Source organism: Psammomys obesus, unplaced genomic scaffold (assembly GCF_907164565.1).
Source record: "Psammomys obesus unplaced genomic scaffold, mPsaObe1.curated_primary_1811, whole genome shotgun sequence".
In the NCBI taxonomy this organism is placed as follows: Eukaryota; Metazoa; Chordata; class Mammalia; order Rodentia; family Muridae; genus Psammomys; species Psammomys obesus.
Genome location: NW_026590062.1, coordinates 5654917 through 5672144, shown reverse-complemented (window position 1 = coordinate 5672144; position 17228 = coordinate 5654917). Strand labels below are relative to the sequence as shown.

The 17228-nt window shown below is 50.5% G+C and overlaps 1 protein-coding gene across 1 annotated transcript; it reads left to right on the top strand.

The window, feature by feature from the left end:
- The first annotated feature begins 3629 nt into the window (after nt 1–3629).
- Nucleotides 3630–16909, top strand: Hspb8 (heat shock protein family B (small) member 8). The gene is made up of 3 exons (XM_055606416.1): nt 3630–4484; nt 10424–10487; nt 15891–16909. Exons 1-3 carry the CDS (start codon nt 4118–4120, stop codon nt 16048–16050), a joined length of 591 nt encoding a protein of 196 aa, XP_055462391.1. The 5' UTR covers nt 3630–4117; the 3' UTR covers nt 16051–16909.
- Nucleotides 16910–17228: the final 319 nt, after the last annotated feature.

Sequence of the window (17228 nt, the reverse complement as noted above, 5' to 3'; positions counted from 1 at the left end):
TCAGTTTTCCCAGGCAGGAAGCCGGCTTGACTCAGGGGTGCAGCACAAACCCACGCAAGGATGCCAGGTAGTGCAGAGGACCACAGGGCACGGCCTGGGTACTATCGTCCCTTTGTGCTGATTATAAGGGATCTGCATCTCACTGGCTGTATGACCTGAAGGAGGTGGCTTCACCTCTCTGGACGGTGATGAATAAAAATGAAGCTGGGTGTGTGGACACAGAGCTATCACCCCAGCACTAAGAGGTCTAAGGCAGGAAGAGATCAAATTGCAGGCCTGCCTGAGCCACACAGGAAGACATGGACCCACACAAGCAAACAGAAAACCTGCTGACCTAGGATCTGGTCAGCTCTGTGGAAACGTGAACCGAAACTCTAATTTCATTAAGTATGACAGCTAGGTCAAAACCAAAGGCCTAGGTTGGAGTCCCAGCTCTGTCACTTAAGGACACACGGAGTTGGGCAAGTCAGCATGTGCCTCGGTTCTCCATCTGCAAAATGAAGAGGTTGAGGTAAGATGGGACAAAAGTTCAAGGTCACCATCTGCTGTATAAGGAGCTCTCCAGGTTTGCCTGTGCTACATGAGATGGGAGAGAGAAAGGGGTGAGAAACAGAGAGCGAGAGGGAGAGAGCGAGAGGTGAGCAGGCCACCATGTAAGCTCAAGCTTCCTTCATTTCTGGTTCCAGGCAGAAGGGTCTTCTAGAAGTCTTCAATGAGGTTGTGCAAAGAGGCCTAGGAAGGAAGGAGAAAGCCTTTAGAACGTGTCCTCTGAACAGACTCAACCATAAATCAAAACAGTCTAGCTGCACGTAAACACGAATCACAAGGCCCACCCAAATCCACACACACTCAGCCAGAGGACCACACCGCCCCACCCCATGCCGCCCACTGAAGAGCCTCACCCCGGCCCCTGCCCCACCCCAGGCAGAGCCAGATTCCTCCCTGTTCGTCACACAGGGTGACTCTCCCCACAACTAGCTGCAGGCTCACTCGGCCCCTCCCAGCTGCAGTTTATGCCCAATCATGACGTCAGCGTAAGTCTCCTGGCACAGTGAGCTCATCCCGCACTGCATTGAGGCCACCCAGTTACTGGGGGACACATCATGCCAGACAGAGGGGCTCTTTCCCTACTGGAGAAAAAGCCAGGGGTCCACCCGCTCAGTGCAGGTCTAAGATTCAGAACAATCAGCTTTTCCACCAGGGCTTCGGCCACACCACGTCTGTATGTAAGGGCCAGTTCTCCACCTCCTTCTCCACCTGAGAGGTGGGGTGATGATAATAACCACAATGTTGTGGACATCTCCCACCACGGCTGCTGCAGCCCACAGCAGCAAAGGACACACAGGAGCGATCCTTCTCCGCATTGTTAGTTTCAGTAAACTGCCTCATGAAAGCATAGTTCCTTACCAAAATGACTTTTCAGCTTGTGCCCCAAATTCCTCTTCCTCGACACTCCCAACCCATAAAAAAAGCAGAGCTGGTGTCTCCCAAAATGACACATGCCAAGCTACTCACCCACCTGTTGAGGACAGCACCAAGACTGGAACCCCAAACCAAAAGAAAAAAAAAAAAGATTTCTAAATTCATTTCTCCCAGCGGTATGGAGGACCAGAGGGTTCTAGAGATGGTTCTTCCTGAATCTGCGGTTTCAGAACATCCCACCTGGAGAATAGTGTGTCTAGGTAGCTATCATTACTCATTATAAAAATACAGACCCAGCCTGGTGGTGCTGGGTCTAGACCAACCTGCTCAGGAGGCTCCAGAGGAGAAACTCACAAATTCAAGGCCAGTCTAGGCTGAGAGTGAGGTCAAAACCAGTGTAGGAAGATTACTCAGATGCTATTTAAAAATAAAGAATAAAGAGGTAAAAGAGTTTCTCTACCTGCTTATCTGAACCCACTTACACATATATATGTAATAAATATATACATATCACACACACACACACTATGGATTAGGACCCATACGTGAGGAATAGCATAACAGGACAACACAGTTATACATATATACATATCACAGACACACACACACACACACTAAGGATTAGGACACCCCCCCCCCCATGAGGAATAGCACAGCAGGACAACGCAGTTACATGCAGAAAGGACACCAAGAAAGGGTCGCTTTGGGTGATTAGGAAGCATCAAATGAAGGCAAAAGGACACACACGAGTCATGAAGCACTTACAGTAATTCTTTTTTTCTAGTTTCAACCTATCAACAAAACCTGTTTTGTTCGGATCTGTAAGTAAAGACGTAATTGACAAGACAAGTGTAAAACAGAAACTGAGGCTCCAAGGGCGTGGCTGCTCTCCGTACAGAGGTTCACGGAGGTGGACAGCATTTGGGACCCAGCAGGTGTTTGCGTGGCTAGCTTAAGCCAGCTGTGGGTTCTTGCTTGTTACTCCATTGCAACAGATGCTTTTATACACGGAGGAGGCGAAAGGATTTCCAGCGTGGATGAGGCTGTGTCCCACCTCCAGCACCACAATCAGTCAATGAAATTAAAAAAAAAAAAAAAAATAGTTTCTGACGACTTATGACTGACTGTTCGCTCTCCTGCCAAATGGGACAGTAGTGGGCCCTCAGCTATCAGCGTGGGGAGCGAGGGGGAGGGTTCCACGGGCTAATGTTTACGAAACACTTAAGAGCAAACATTGTGCAAGTGATAACTTGTAAGTTGAGAGCCTAAAAGCGCAGGCCCTTCTGCGAACGAAGTACATGACCTCACGCGTTCCTGATGACGCGTCCTGTCCTGGAGCAGGCTCCTCTCCTGCCCTTTCACAGGTGGGAGAGCAGGCAGCTCAGGCATGCCTGGAGAAGTATTAGCGCCCCTAGAAACCCTTTCCTTGACCAGGCTTCAGCCAGACTCCTCCTCGGAGGGCCAGGCGTGCGTTCTTCACCCGGTTTTAACAAGAATAGGCCCATTCAGCCACGAGCCACGTGGTTCCACGTATGATTACACCTTCCCATGTGAGGTCTGGCCACCCCTGTCTGTCCTTAGAGGAATCCAGTTAGATCATTTTATCCGGAATTCCCCACCCATTGACCCCAGTTCTGCTTCCAAGCTGTAAATCCCCAATGGCTCAGGCAGCGTTGGAAGCTCAGCCCAATGTCCTTTCTCACCCCAAGACCCACTTATCCCAATAGACTCTCTGCCTGATAATGTCCCTCTTTGCATAACTTAAGATATATATATATATATATATATATATATATATATATATATATATATATATATATATATATTTTAATCTTGATTTGTTGCTGTTGGTCATTCTCCCAAGTCTAAGGCTTGTAAGACTCTGGCCGCACTGTGAATGGGGACTCCATAGACTTCTCAATCTAGTGAGCTGGTCCCCAGGGTGGGAGGCAAGATAGAACACGCTCGGAGGATGGTATTTCCAGAGTGTGACCTGAGCCCTCAGCCAGGCGGAGGGTTATTAATAGTCTGGCTTTAGTGCCCTGCGGGACACCAGTGCCTGGACTGGACGCTGCTGGAGGCCGAGGGAAGGCGGAGCGGAGCCGAGTAGGGGGAGGAGAGAGTGCCTGAGAGGCTGGCTGGCCTCGGACGCCACGGCCCCTCCCAGCTCCCCACCCGCCCTCGCCCTCGGAGCCCAGTTGTTCTCTCAGCGGATTCTCGGGGGCTGGTTCATCACCTTCGAATACTCCTGTGACAGGAGGCGCTTGCAAAACCCGCCCCCAGCCCCCGGCAACAAATAAATAGAAGGCTCCCAGCCCAGAAGCCAGGAGAAGTTTCTAGGCTCACATCCCTGAGGTTTATTAAACTCCTCCCGGCTGTGCTCAAGACTTCAGCGGGCTTTGGCTGGGAGCCTGTACGGTCTGGGAGGACGGTGGCTTGCTGATAGCCCGGTGAGGTGGGACAGAGAGAGGTCCTCCGGGATTCTGCTGGGCCTGCTTACGGGGTCACCTTTGTGAGCCAGGACCCCAGCCACATTCTGGGCAGCGAATGTTTGGGCTTGTGGCTAACGGGAGATCAGCATTTTCTGAAGTGGAGGACTAAACCACCTCAAGCCACATCATCTTGCTGTGTGACCTTTGGGTAGGTGGCTCTGCCTCTCTGAGCCTCTGTTTCCCCTCTAAGCTCAGCAGATACCATGGCTGACGGGCAATTGCCTTTCCCGTGCGCCTACCCAAGCCGCTTGCGCCGAGACCCATTCCGGGACTCACCGCTCTCTTCCCGCCTGCTGGACGATGGCTTTGGGATGGACCCCTTCCCAGACGACTTGACCGCCCCTTGGCCTGACTGGGCTTTGCCTCGGCTCTCCTCTGCCTGGCCTGGAACCCTGAGATCCGGCATGGTACCCCGGGGGCCTACTTCCACAGCCAGGTTTGGGGTGCCTGCTGAGGGCAGGAGCCCCCCACCCTTCCCTGGGGAGCCCTGGAAAGTGTGTGTCAATGTGCACAGCTTCAAGCCAGAAGAGCTGATGGTAAAGACCAAGGATGGATACGTGGAAGTGTCAGGTGAGTGTGTGTGTGTGTGTGTGTGTGTGTGTGTGTGTGTGTCTGGCCCATAAAGAACTCAGTAGAAGGGACCTGAGACAGACAACATGGCCCAGGTGACCTCAGGGCTCAGGAATGCAACCCACAGTGTTATCTTTAGAGACACGTGCTTCCCAATGGGGGACAGAGTCTGAATGTGACCCAGTGGCTGAGGTCCTGGGCACTGTGCTACCTACCTGAGGCCTGGCAGAAGCCAGGTGGGGTGTTTCGAAGTGGGCAGCTTGATGCAAGAAATAGATTGATGCTTGTAGGACTTCTGAAGACACAGAAAGAGGGGTTACCACGGCCCATAACCACAGACACAGAGGCTAGAGGGGAGGGCCGGGTGACTGCTGAGCTGCATTGCTTTCACTAGACGAGGAAACAACCGGAGCCCCGTGGGCAGTAGAGCCCTAACGTTGGTGAAGAGCTGCCTGCCAGGCACCATGCTGAGCCATGACCCTCCGCCCCCCAGCAACAGGTAGCACCCGTGTTAATACAACCAGAGGACATGGCTCGTGTATCCATCTCCCCCATTTGGCCTTTAGGAAATGGAGGAACAGACAGGTTAACATTATTTGCTTAACGCAGCAAAAGGTTCCAGCCCAGGCTGGCTTAGGAATTGAGAAATGGAAGAGAATTTATCTATTTATTTGTTAATTTATTTGTTTGTGTGTTTATTTAAGCCAGGTCTCTAAGGTAAAATAAAATCTTTCAGTTAAAGAACACACCACAAAATAACCCTGCCGCTGCCGCTGCCACCAGCAGCACCACCAAAAACCACTTTAAAAAATCAAATTTTCTCTGGCCCTTCAACCCATCACTGTCTCTTCCCATCTTGCAGCCGAGAGGCCTTGTCCCAGGTCATACAGTGAGTCAGCAAAAGGACCAGAGCAGAGCTCAGGCCTGGCCACAGCGCAAGCAAGGCCCAGGGCTTTCCTTACCCCATTGCACTCTGGGAGAAAGAACACGCAGGGGGGAAAAGACAGAGGAGACAGGAAGGTTGGGCCCTGGTAAGCCAGGCCTCAGCAAAGCTTTCTTCTGCCTCCCTCACAATTAACAGGCCATTAAAAAGAGCTTGTTCCTGGCAGAGACCTGACAGCCAGAAAATCAATAACAGCCCTGCTGCAAGCACTGGCTGGGCAGGGACAAGCCCCAGGAGTGTTCAAGGGGGGCCGGGCGGGGGAGGGGGAGCTAATGTCACTTGGAGTGGAATTGCAATCATAAAATGCTATGGATGTGGGTGTGGTGGGGCAGACACACTGGGGCACGCGCTGCCGTGGGTGTGGGCTCTGTATTGGCTGGCAAGCTAACACTGGCTCTGCCGCTCACTAGCCAACAGGATGGGCTAATTGTTTCTTTGGCTACCTTGTTCCTCTTCTGGGCATCAGGGTCCGCATGGGTCCTCAGGAAGGGTGGTAGGAGCCTCCAACCTATCTATATCTATATGGTGGATTCATGGATGGTGCCTGGGATGTTAACAGTTTGTTCTTGTAAACAACAACGCAGTTGGTGGCCATGGTGTGGGCGCTTGGGGAAGTCTCAGGAATGATAAATGATAAACACTCTTTGAGACCTGGGTTCAAATTCCAGCCCTGCTGTGTGGTGGCGGAACTGGTTGCAAACTAGTGAAATGGTGCACCACTCTGAGCCTCAGTTTCCCCGTTTGTGTGGTAGGAATTGTGATCATTCCTGTCACGCAAGGCTAATGGGAAGATGTAGTAAGTGCAGATGATATATCCAGAGCGTCTGTAAAATGGAGTTAATAGCGCATCCTGTAGACTGAACTCATCACCACCCCGCCCTTGTTCTCTTTTAATTACTGCTATTTAATCCAGAGGCCTCCAGATCACCCACGCCCTGTAGTCTTTTCTTCATCACCTTTTGAAGGTACTCCTTAACAGGTGGAGCCCGGCAGCCGCAGGCTGAAGGCTCAGCCAAGGGCCAGAGTGATCCAGAGGCTTGGGGTGTTCACAGAGCCTGTCTCCATGTCTCCATCTGTGAAAAGTCCTACTAGGCTGTCCTACTAAGCTGTCTTACTGGTTAGTTACAATTGTTTTTAGGAGTTCGGGTACTTTGTAACACCGCCCCTGCCCATTTTACAGATAGCGAATTTGAGTCCTAGGGAGACTAACTCACCCAGCATGACCAAAGCACCTGCTTTCTTCCTGGCAGTATCTAACATCCAAAGCCAGGCCTGCCTGGAGGTTCATAGGCTGGCTCTAATTCCGACTTAGACTCCCACCCCCAAGCCTGGCCTCTGCTTCAATGCTGGTCTCACAAAGAAAGAGGGTAGGCCTGATTTGCCTTGTCATCCTTTTCTGGGTGTCTGTGGAATGGAGGACAGGCTATTCTGAGGTTCTGATGAGGCAGGATGATCTAAAACCATGAGTAAGCCTCCTCCTGGTTGTTGGACTTCTCAAGACTCCCCTTTCTTATCTGACCATGTACGCATACCTCGCTCCAGGGAGCTGTTTGGGAAATGTGGGTTCATGATTTCCATTGCGCACTGCCTTCCCCCACCCCTACCTTGCAATCACCAGCTAAGAATGATCCCTCCAAAGACTGCTGGGCCAGGCTTTGGCTAAGGAAAGCCCAGGGCCCAGGGCCCAGGGCCTCTGCTCTGGAAACAGCACCTTTCTTTAATAGGTCTGATCAAATTTTCCCAAACACACACCAGTGTTTTTCTCCCAAGGCCTCAGCTCTCTAGAAAAACAAACAAACAAAAACAGTTGTGTTGTCCTGAAATGACAGAGAAGATCTTTCTGTACAGTCATCTTTTCCACCTTCTGTGCACAAAAGGTACGAAATATAAATCAGAAAGCAAGCTAAGTAATAAAGACTTGCTGGTATAACATCAGTTGCCCAATGAGGAATACTCACATGCAAATGACATGCAAATGAAGCACCAGGATGACCCACCCCTTTAAACTCCATTGTCCCCACCACAGCTCCTCCTTATGGGAATCTTGGAGTCTTTCCTGCTGAGACCCTTCCCTCCCCCTAGCCTGCATCCCATTTTCAGAGCATGGGCAGGAGCCATAGACTTCTGGGGAACCCCATTTCCCTAGAATATCAACGTGAATGACAAGCTCCACTGTGCAGTTCTCAGGAGCTTGTGGCTCACTCCCTTGCCTCTCCCAGTGCTCCAGTTAGGTAGTTTTCACAACAGTTTAGAGAAGAATAAGCGGAGGCCAAGAGGAAGGTAGAACCATGTCAGGCCACGTCTGAGCAGGGCTTGACATCCGGCCCTCAGGACTTTGCCACCCTTTGCTTCTGAACCTTTGCTCCATCACTTCCCTGGCGCTTGGCCTCAGGCATATCACTTGGTGAGGAGTATTCAAGGCAGAGTGACCGCAGATTTACCAAACCTCTCTGGGTCTCCGCTTCTCCATCCACACAGTGGGGGTAGTAATGTCTCCTCTTATAGAAGCTGGCCTAGGTAAGCTGCTGAGAACTGTGGCCCACTACACAGACAAGACTACACTGGCACCACTTGGCTTACTTTAGAACAAGGGCCCCATTGACTCCACCATAAATCCAAGGTATCCCAAGCTGAAAATGCAGTCAATACGCCTGGCCTACCAAATACTGCAATGGAGCCCTGCCTCTCTGAAGCTGGCCTACTGTTAGGCAAAATTATCTCTCATACCACGCTGACTTTCTTACAAAGCATTGACAATCTTGTGTCATTTATTGAACAGATGCAAAACAGCAGTGTGGTAGACAGAGTGGAGGAGAGAAGAGTCAAAGCCTGTAAGTTGGTAATGTCTGTTGAGCTGGCTGTTAGCCCTTCATCATCTTCATCATTGCCTCCAGCAGTTATGAGGCCAGCAGAAGGAGGGCAAGGTGCAAAAGAGCTGAGTCAGAGGCTCTGGCCTGTCCCCAGTAGAAGCGGGCTCCTCCGAGGCCCAGGCCTCAGGGAGGGGACCAGAGAACAGACCATGCTCTCATGGCCACAGGCCCAGGCTGGTGCAGGGCAGGTGACTGTCACAGAGTTGAAGAGAATGACCTCTTGGTTAACAGCACATCCACTGAGCAGAGGTATCTGGCCTCCAGACAGCGCAGTTTGAAAGTGGATTCTGGTTGGGATACCTTTCCTCCCTGAGGCGGATAAACAAATAGTATGGTTTTGCTAAGGACCAGGTAGCAATGTAGGTCAGACCTTAGACCTAGAACCCACTCTGGGACCTCAGTCTACACTTCAGTAACACTGGGAGGAAGAAGCTGATTGGAAGGTCACAAGCTTGGCTCAATTCCCAGAAGTCATTGGGCTTGGTGTGAAGATCCACCTGCAAGAAATTTTACTAAAAGAGAAGAGGCCTCCATTGTTGGAAGCCCAGTGAGTGCAGAAAAATAAGAGACAGGCCAAGTAAGCCACTGTGGAGTCCTGCAGTGGAATATGATGCAGCCATTAAAAATCACAAGGTCCTGAGTTCTAGTCCTCAGAACACACTCAAAAGCTGAGTGTGTGGGGGTACACATAGACACACACACACACACACACACACTCAAAATCATGCTATTAAAGAGTATTTGGGGGAAACTGGAAAAGTGGTCATAACGTCTTAGATGAGAACAGATTTCCAGCCAGTGCATAGAACGATCCCTTTGGTACAATGTATGATGAACAGCTGTGTTCTAGGAAATCCACACGTTCCTAAGAAGCATTCTGCATTGTCTGAAGATACAAACATTTTCTTCATGACAGCCTGGGGGGGGGGATGGGACGATGGGCAATTGTGCCTTTTTGTAAATTTATTTCCTACGCTTTCTAACATACATATGCATTTCCCTGTAATCAGAAAGTGCTATTAAAGGAATGATTAATGGTACAAAGGATAACTAATGCAATCACCTGTAAATGATGAGCTTGAGACAATTTGGACCTCCACACAGCACTATAACCCCCTGGGTATGGCCTCCTACATGTGCATGGGGTGCCTGGGCTCTGGAATGTGGCTTCCAAAAAGGGTGGGGGGTGCAAAGAACAGGTGCACAGGATGGCTGAGCCAGGCACTAATCCTGTTTGTTTAAAGAGAAACTGAAGATAACTCTGCTTTAAAAGGAGGAGGAGGAAGAGGAGGAGATGGAGGAAAAGGAGGAGGGTTGAGAAGATTATAACTTGCTGTGTGGGTTGCAGGGTAAAAGCCAACTTGGTCCCAGCCTTCTTGTAATTTCATCTTCCCGATTTCTGTAACTGGGAGAAGGAGCCCCTGGGAGGTGGGGCAGGTGGAATCAAATCTGCCTCTCTGGTTCCGTGGCTTCCTCTCCCTTAGGAGAGGCTGGGTGTGCCCAGTGTACTGAAGCATTATTTCCAGGCTGTCCTTTCAAGGTGTCCCAGAAGGCTCACTGCAAATATGAGGACAGGGCGGCAGAGGCCACAGTATTTGGTCCTGATCCAGTGAGAACTGATCAAAGCCTAGAGCAGCTATGTCCCTTCTGGGTGACCTAGAAACCACTCTGGGACCTCAGTCTACACTTGAGTAACACTGGGAGGAAGAAGCTGATTGGAAGAGCCAGGGAAGGATGCCAGGTGACCAGGAAGCCCCATGTGTGGCTTCATTTCTTCCTTCTACCTCACTGATGGATCTGTGATGCTCGCTCCTGGGACCTGCTGGCCAATTAGTGAGCAGGGGTTAAGTAGGAGGCTGGAAGCTAGGTCGCAGGTGTCCCAGTTTAACAAACCGTCATCAAAGTCCTCTTTCCTGTCCATTATATTGGCTCATCTTCAACCAGCCTGGGAGGTGAGCTTGAGTCTGTATGCCAAACAAAGTCCTGAGGCTCAAAGCCTGAACTCCGCACCACTCCTGTGCTGCATAAGAAGACAGGAGCAGAGGAGGATTTGAATTCAAGCCAGTATCCTGAATGATGTCCAAGGGCTGCAGATTCTAACACAGGACCGTGCTCTTATCTTCCAGGCAAGCATGAAGAAAAGCAACAGGAAGGTGGCATTGTCTCCAAGAACTTCACCAAGAAAATACAGTAAGTAGCCTGGCAGGGTGGACCAAAGGGCAGGCATTGCGGGTGGAACTCAACTTTCTTGGGAGACATGCGTGGGCAAGGAATTGAACTATCATCCCTAAAGGGGAGAAGCCATCATAGTAAACCTGCAGTAAAGGACCCCAAATAGGGGGTTATAATGTCATCTCATTGGCCCGGTGCTCTGTGAGGAGGACATTGGCCCCATCAGGGAACACAGAGGCAAAATGATTCATCCATCTTACACTGAGAACTGTAAGGCTGATCCACCTGGAAGGCATACACAGGAGAGGGTATAGTCATCAAAGTAAGACCCATACACCTCTGGCCTCCAGCTGCTCTACTAGGGTTGTGTGTGTGTGTGTGTGTGTGTGTGTGTGTGTGTGTGCGCGCGCACATGTGTAGTGCATGCTTATGTACATTTTATGGAGTGCCTGGACTCTTGTGCTCCCAGAGGCCAGGGGCAGATGTCTGGGGTCCTGCTCTCTAACTCCCCACCTTATTCTCTTCAGACGGGGTCTCTCACTAACCCTAGAGCTGGGTTAGTAGCCAGAAAGCCCACACCAGTCCTCCAGCCTCTCTCTCCCACAGCACTGGGGTTACAAGCACACATTGCCACGCCTGGCTTTTTCCACGAGAGCTGGGAGTTTGAACTCAGATCCTCAGGCCTGCGCATCGAGCAGTGTTGTGCACTGAGTCATCTCCATGCCCCCCTCCCCGATAGGCTGTCTTCCACTTCAGCTAAAATACTACCTCTGTGCCTCGAAATATCAATTCAGACTGTTGTCTGCTTTCCTGGGGCCACTCTCACCAGCCTTGGAGGTTTGGAGGATGAGATGTTGTTCAAACGCAGGGACCGGTTTGCCTTAAGGGAAGGATTCTTGTTAGTTTTTGGTCTTGTGAGAGCAGTAAGCAGGCAACCAAGCTGAACTGACGAAGCATGGCCAGGTCCCCTAACTGGCAGTCCCTGTAGGGAGAGAAGGGCTCAGAGGAGGATGCCGGCTACATTAGAGGCTCAGGTGTCGGTCACGCTGTCTCTCCAATCAGCCTCACTCGATACGTGTATTTCTGGCCCTGAGGTTGTTCTCAGCCATCACCGTCTCGACCTCTACAGTGAAGGTATACAACAGGAAGATGTTTTGCAAACCTCCCTCCGTGTGTTCTTGAGAAAGTGAATCTCTCCAGTAGATGAAAGGGCAAGGCCGAGGTCTACAGGAAGGACTTGGAACTGGCCCCAAACAGGTCTCTGACCGGTGGTCTCCTCCTCTGTTAAGGAGATACTGCTCCAGTATTCTTGCAGGCAATGATAGATGTACAAAGCAACTTGGTATGGGCAGTCTGTTGTCATCACTCTCATGATTGTGTCCGAGTTCCACACTAGCCTTGGCAAAGATGGCACCTGCTGATTTCCGAGCCTTCTTGTAGCATCGTGAGTCTGCATCTTGGACTTGTGCCCTTCTTTTCTGACCACACCCCCACAGTCCCCATGGTTCTTGGGAGCCCTTGGAAACTTCCTGATAAGGCAAAGACCAGCCAATTTCTTCTTGAAGCCACTGGCTCCCCTGAATGACCCTCACCTCTCCTCGGCTCAGCCTTCAGGTCAAACAGAACTGAGAGAGAAGGAAGGGAGGAAGGACACCCATGTCTCCTTCTGAGAGGCTCAGAATCCCAGGCTCTGGACAGAATCACAAACAGGGCAGAGCTGAGAAAAAGATCCAGCAGGGAACATGGAATCCATAGTCTTCAGAAATGTCCAGGACATGGGGAGTGGTGCAGAGCGTAAGACTGTTTGCTCTGTAAGCACGAGGACCAGAGTCTGAGTCTCCAGCACCCATGTGCAAACCTGGCCGTGGCTGCGTGTACCTGTAACCCTAGTGTTGGGCAGAGAAGGGTGGATTCTGAGTAGTCAGGGGCCAGGCAGTCTAGCTGAAATGATGCGCTTCCTGTGAGAGACCCTGCCCCAAAGAAAGAAGGCAGAGCATGCATCCATCCATTGTGAATGGTCAGTGGCCAGCTGTGCCACTTATTTTTCTGTATTTTGACCCCAGGCCCTGGTGTAGAGAACCCCCATATTAAGAGAAAATTAATGGGCCACCTAGAGTAACTTGGGTAGCTCTGCTCTGAGCTTGCATTCCATCCCATGCGGGGGCTACTGTGCGAGAGTTGGGAGGACCATGGTAAGGTGTTTGCCGGTAAGACTTCCCAGGGTCAGAGTCACACCAGAGTGGCTCTGGCTTCAGGCTGGAGATTGGGATAACGCTGGGCCAGCATCAGGGAACCTGGTTGCCTTTCCCAGGAAAAGCCCCAGTCTTTAGAGGACAGAAATCTCTCTTTAGCCAAGCCCGGGGTTCTTGGAGGAGCCCACCTGTGCAGAGTGCTGCAGCAAAGGCCTTGGCCTTGGAAGTGCATCCCGGAGGCCTGCTTGTGTTGTTGGGTAAGAGAAGTTTCGAAGGTGCCTAACAGGTTGGAGGCAGGTCCTTTTCTAACACCAACTTGGAGGAGAAAACAGGAAGCAGGATGCAGGAAGTCAGGGGGGAGGGTACTCTTCACAGAACATGTTGTTCTCACACCAGCCCTTGGTTGACATCCGTGACATGCCAGTGGCCTATAGACTTAATCTTATTCAATCACTAAAAGAATCCCATAGAACAAGAGTACTAAACTTAACCTTGTCCACGATGAAACTATAAGGTTCGAAGAGGTGGGCGATCAAATTGAAGCACTGGTAAAGAATAGACCCAGACTATTAGAAAGCCTGGAAGAAGAAAGGCAAAATCTGACCACCCACGTAGGGGGAGCTGTGGTACATGAGGCTAGGTGACATGGACAAGGCACAGGAAGAGCGGCACTGTGGTTTGTGGGATGCTAAAATAACCAAGCTCTTCAGTGGAGAGTAGGGTGTGGCTGTCAGGGGTTGGGGGTGAAAGGGAACCAGGGAGTTGAGAGCTGGGGAGATAACTCAGCCAGTATAGTGCTTGCCACACAGGAGGACCTGCTCCCCAGCCCCAGAAGCCATGAAGAAACTCCAGTGTGCTCATAATCCGGGGGGCAGGGAGGCCAAGGCATGAGCTTCCCAGGGGTTTGCTGGCCAGACAGCCTAGCCTAACTAAGGAGTCCCAGATCCCCATAATGGATCCTGTCAATAGTATAATAATAAATCATCACCGTCATTGTAATAATAACAAGCTGGACAGTTCCTGAGGGACAATACTCATGGCTGACTCCTCCTGACCTCCACATGCTTGTGTACACATGATCATACCCACATGAAGACAAACACACAAACACACACACACACACACACACACACACACACACAATTCGATAAGCCAGGGATCTGTCATTAAAACTATCTCTAACAGAAAAGAGGGACCACCACAGACTCTAAACACAGGTCTTTACAGCCCTTCCTGCTGGATCAAGGGAGCTCAGATTACAGTCCTTACATTCTCAGACTCATAAACTTCCATTTCTATCCCATCACCAGCTTAGGGCTTTTCCTACCCTAAGGTCACCTCACTTTTAATAAATTTAAATCCTCAGCACTAACCTGATCCCTAAGGAAGGCACTGTGTAAGGGAAATAAACTCCAGGACTCTAACCCCGGGCCAGTTCTAACTAGATAAGGTCATTTTCCCTGGGGCCCTGGTTTTCAGTCAGCTCTTAATGGGAAAAGGAGAGCAGTTAAGAAAGGGCCCTAGAGCTGTCTGGGGTGTTTAACACTCCGGGGGAGGGGGGGCAGTCACTCAAATGCAAATGTGAGCCTAAGGGAGAACTTAACCTTTTCCCACCTCTCAGAAGTCAGCACACTGGTGAGGGACCCAAGTCAACTACAGTCTGTAGGCCTGTTTCTCCAGGTACAAAACCGTCCTTCCAGGCCACCAGCAAGGGTCTTCTGGGCTCTGTCTGATATCTGGGCACCCTGCCTTTAAATATCTATGACTGTCAGGACATGCAGGCCCAGTGACCGCAAGGCATCTCCATACCACCCAATGGACCCTGGAATACTATTCTGACATTCTTTTCCCAACTAGGAAATAGGATCAGCTCATTCTGATGGTTGGGGAAGCTTCAGAATCTGCTTGCCTGTGATGCCCAAGCTAGAGCTGTACCTGGTGCCCTCTGTCTGGCAGGCAAATGGTTAAATAGAATCCAGAATCAGCCCATCCCTAGCGGTGGGAGGGGCAGTGGGAGGAAAGCCCACAGCAAGGCTTTGTCTTCTTGCTTCCAAAGCTTAGCCTGGCCACCCCCCAAGCCCTTCTGCAGCACCTTTGTTGATCTTCATAGTTCCGATTTGGCGTGGAGGCCCTGCATGGATGTGGCTCACGGGGCTTTGGGATTCTGATGAGAGGAAATGACTCCCAGCCCCCACCCCCAGGGAGAGTCCTCCTGTCCATGGGGGAGGGGAGTGGAGGGGACAGACCACTCCCTGTGCCTACAGTCTGCAGAGCTAGTCTGGCCTCTGGGAAGGTGCCTGGTGACTGGAGCTCCTGGCTTCTCTATCTACATAATTGGTGCCAGGGGAGGCTGGAGAACACGCTGTTTGGAGCCCAGGATTTCTGTTCTGAGTCATCTGCTATCGCTAATGCATTAGCCAAGTGTGCGGCCATGAAGGAAATCAGCTAACTACTCTGAGTCTCAGGACCATTATCTGTAAAATGGGGACAGTAACATAACCTTCTTCTCGGGGTTCTTAGAAAATGAATGTGAAATAACACTGAAACACGGGACCTGGGTTTTTGTATTCTCACTAAAAACAGCATCCCAGCAGGACCATCAACATACCACCAGAGTTTCAAGCTTGTTGAAGAAAAAAAATCATATACTGGTTAGCTTTATTCAGTCCAAATAACAAAGAAAAATATTTTAATCCTTAGAGCTGGGTGTGGCAACCCATCCCTGTATCCACAGTGCTCGGAAGCCCAAAAGTTAAAGTCATAAGGTCAGCCTGAGCCTTGTGAGATCGTGTCTCCTCCTACCACCCAAATCCTTATAAGAAGCCAGATGCCTTCTGACTCACCAAGCCTATGATACCCCCCCCCGCCTTGAGTCTCATGATCTTTACTAGAGTCTTTTAAAAGATGGCAACATGAGGCCTGAATTCCGATCCAGACACGTTCATAAAAGCCAGGTGTGACAGCGCACATCTGTAAGCAGAGGGGGGAAGATGGTGGATCCCTGAAGCTCATTGGCTAGTTAGCCTCACCAACTTGACAAACTCCAGGTTTCGTGAGAGACCCTGCCTCGGGCATTAGGGAAAGATGTCTGGCATCAGGCTTCGGTGGGGGACAGGGCATGTGCACACACATACCCACGTACCCACGCTGGCACGTTTCCAGTGAGCACAGTAGTCTCAGGGATGTTAAACACTGTAAATGGGTAAGGTCTTGTCTCTTGCTCTTCTAGGCTTCCCGCAGAAGTGGATCCAGTGACTGTGTTTGCCTCACTTTCCCCAGAGGGTCTACTCATCATCGAGGCTCCCCAAGTCCCTCCTTACTCAACCTTTGGAGAGAGCAGCTTCAACAATGAGCTTCCTCAAGACAACCAGGAAGTCACCTGTTCCTAAGACTTCAGCCTTGGCCCTTCTTTGTTCCCATCCCTAGTCGCAGGGATTCTCTGATTTAAGGGTACACTACTTTAGCAGCACTCAGATTTAAGGCAACTCGATGCTGGGGGATGGGAGGGAGAACAGAGTGATCTGGGAGTCCCTGGATAGTGTAGTAATAGACTTCTCCACAGGGTGACGCAATGGGCGAGTCTTGCTTGGTTGCATTAGGTCAAAAGCATTGGGAGATTGTTCTGGGGTGAAGATGCCGCACAGTCTATAGTTGCAAAACAAGCGAACAGGGACTGAATGTGTTACATTTTTACCTTGCAGCTAATGCAACAGTTGCTTTTCTCTGGGGACCTTCCCATCACCCAGATCCCTGCTCTGCCACCCCCACCCCCAACCCAATGTGTGGCTTGGTTGCTGGGGCTCACTGGCTCATCCCAGTGTGTGTCTATACTCATTGTGTAGGAGAGGTTACAGGCATGTCTTATATCCCCATATGAGATTTATCCATCGGCCACACAAAACAGTGCCTTTTTCCCCTTATCCAGATACACGCAGCATGACACCACGGCTCTCAAACTATCATAACCAAGGACTCTGGGAGCCCCTCAGTTAATTCTCTGGCTAAGGGCCCCCTTTATTGTGTCCCCTGTGTCCAAGTCAGATTTTTCCAGAGAGCTGTCTTAGGCAGCTCTACCAGGAACCAAGCAAAGGCCAGACAGCCTGGCATGCAGGCTAGTGGGGTCGTGTATGTGTGTGTGGGGGGGGGAATGTGTGTGTCTTTCTTGTGTGAATTGTGCTGTTGTTTAAGGGGGGGGAATAACAGTAAATAATAATAATGACAACAATAAAGGAGCTGATGTTCTTAGCATATTGTGCTTCATTTACCGAGAAACTAAATGCCCTATCAGCAAGATACACACTGTAAGGAGTATTACAGCTTCGAGTGATGATTCCTGAATGAAGTGTGGGCTGGACCGTATAAACGCTTTCAGCCAGCTCCACGAGAAGTTTAGATGTGCTTGCAGAGCTGTTTCTGAGGCTCCAGTGTCAGAATTTTGTCTCTGCCCTTTGTGACGACTCCACACGATTATAGTCCGTCCTCATGGTTGCAACACGTTTGTAACTATTACAGGTATTTCATTCTCCCATGGCCATGTAGGGAGGAGGAGGCCAGGGTGAAAGGTTTG

Bases quoted from the DNA above. Each gene is read 5' to 3' on its own strand.
- Hspb8 (XM_055606416.1), top strand. From the start codon at position 4,118: ATGGCTGACGGGCAATTGCCTTTCCCGTGCGCCTACCCAAGCCGCTTG. The intron at 4,485-10,423 runs GTGAGTGTGTGT...CTTATCTTCCAG, and splicing joins TGGATACGTGGAAGTGTCAG to GCAAGCATGAAGAAAAGCAA. The intron at 10,488-15,890 runs GTAAGTAGCCTG...TTGCTCTTCTAG, and splicing joins AACTTCACCAAGAAAATACA to GCTTCCCGCAGAAGTGGATC.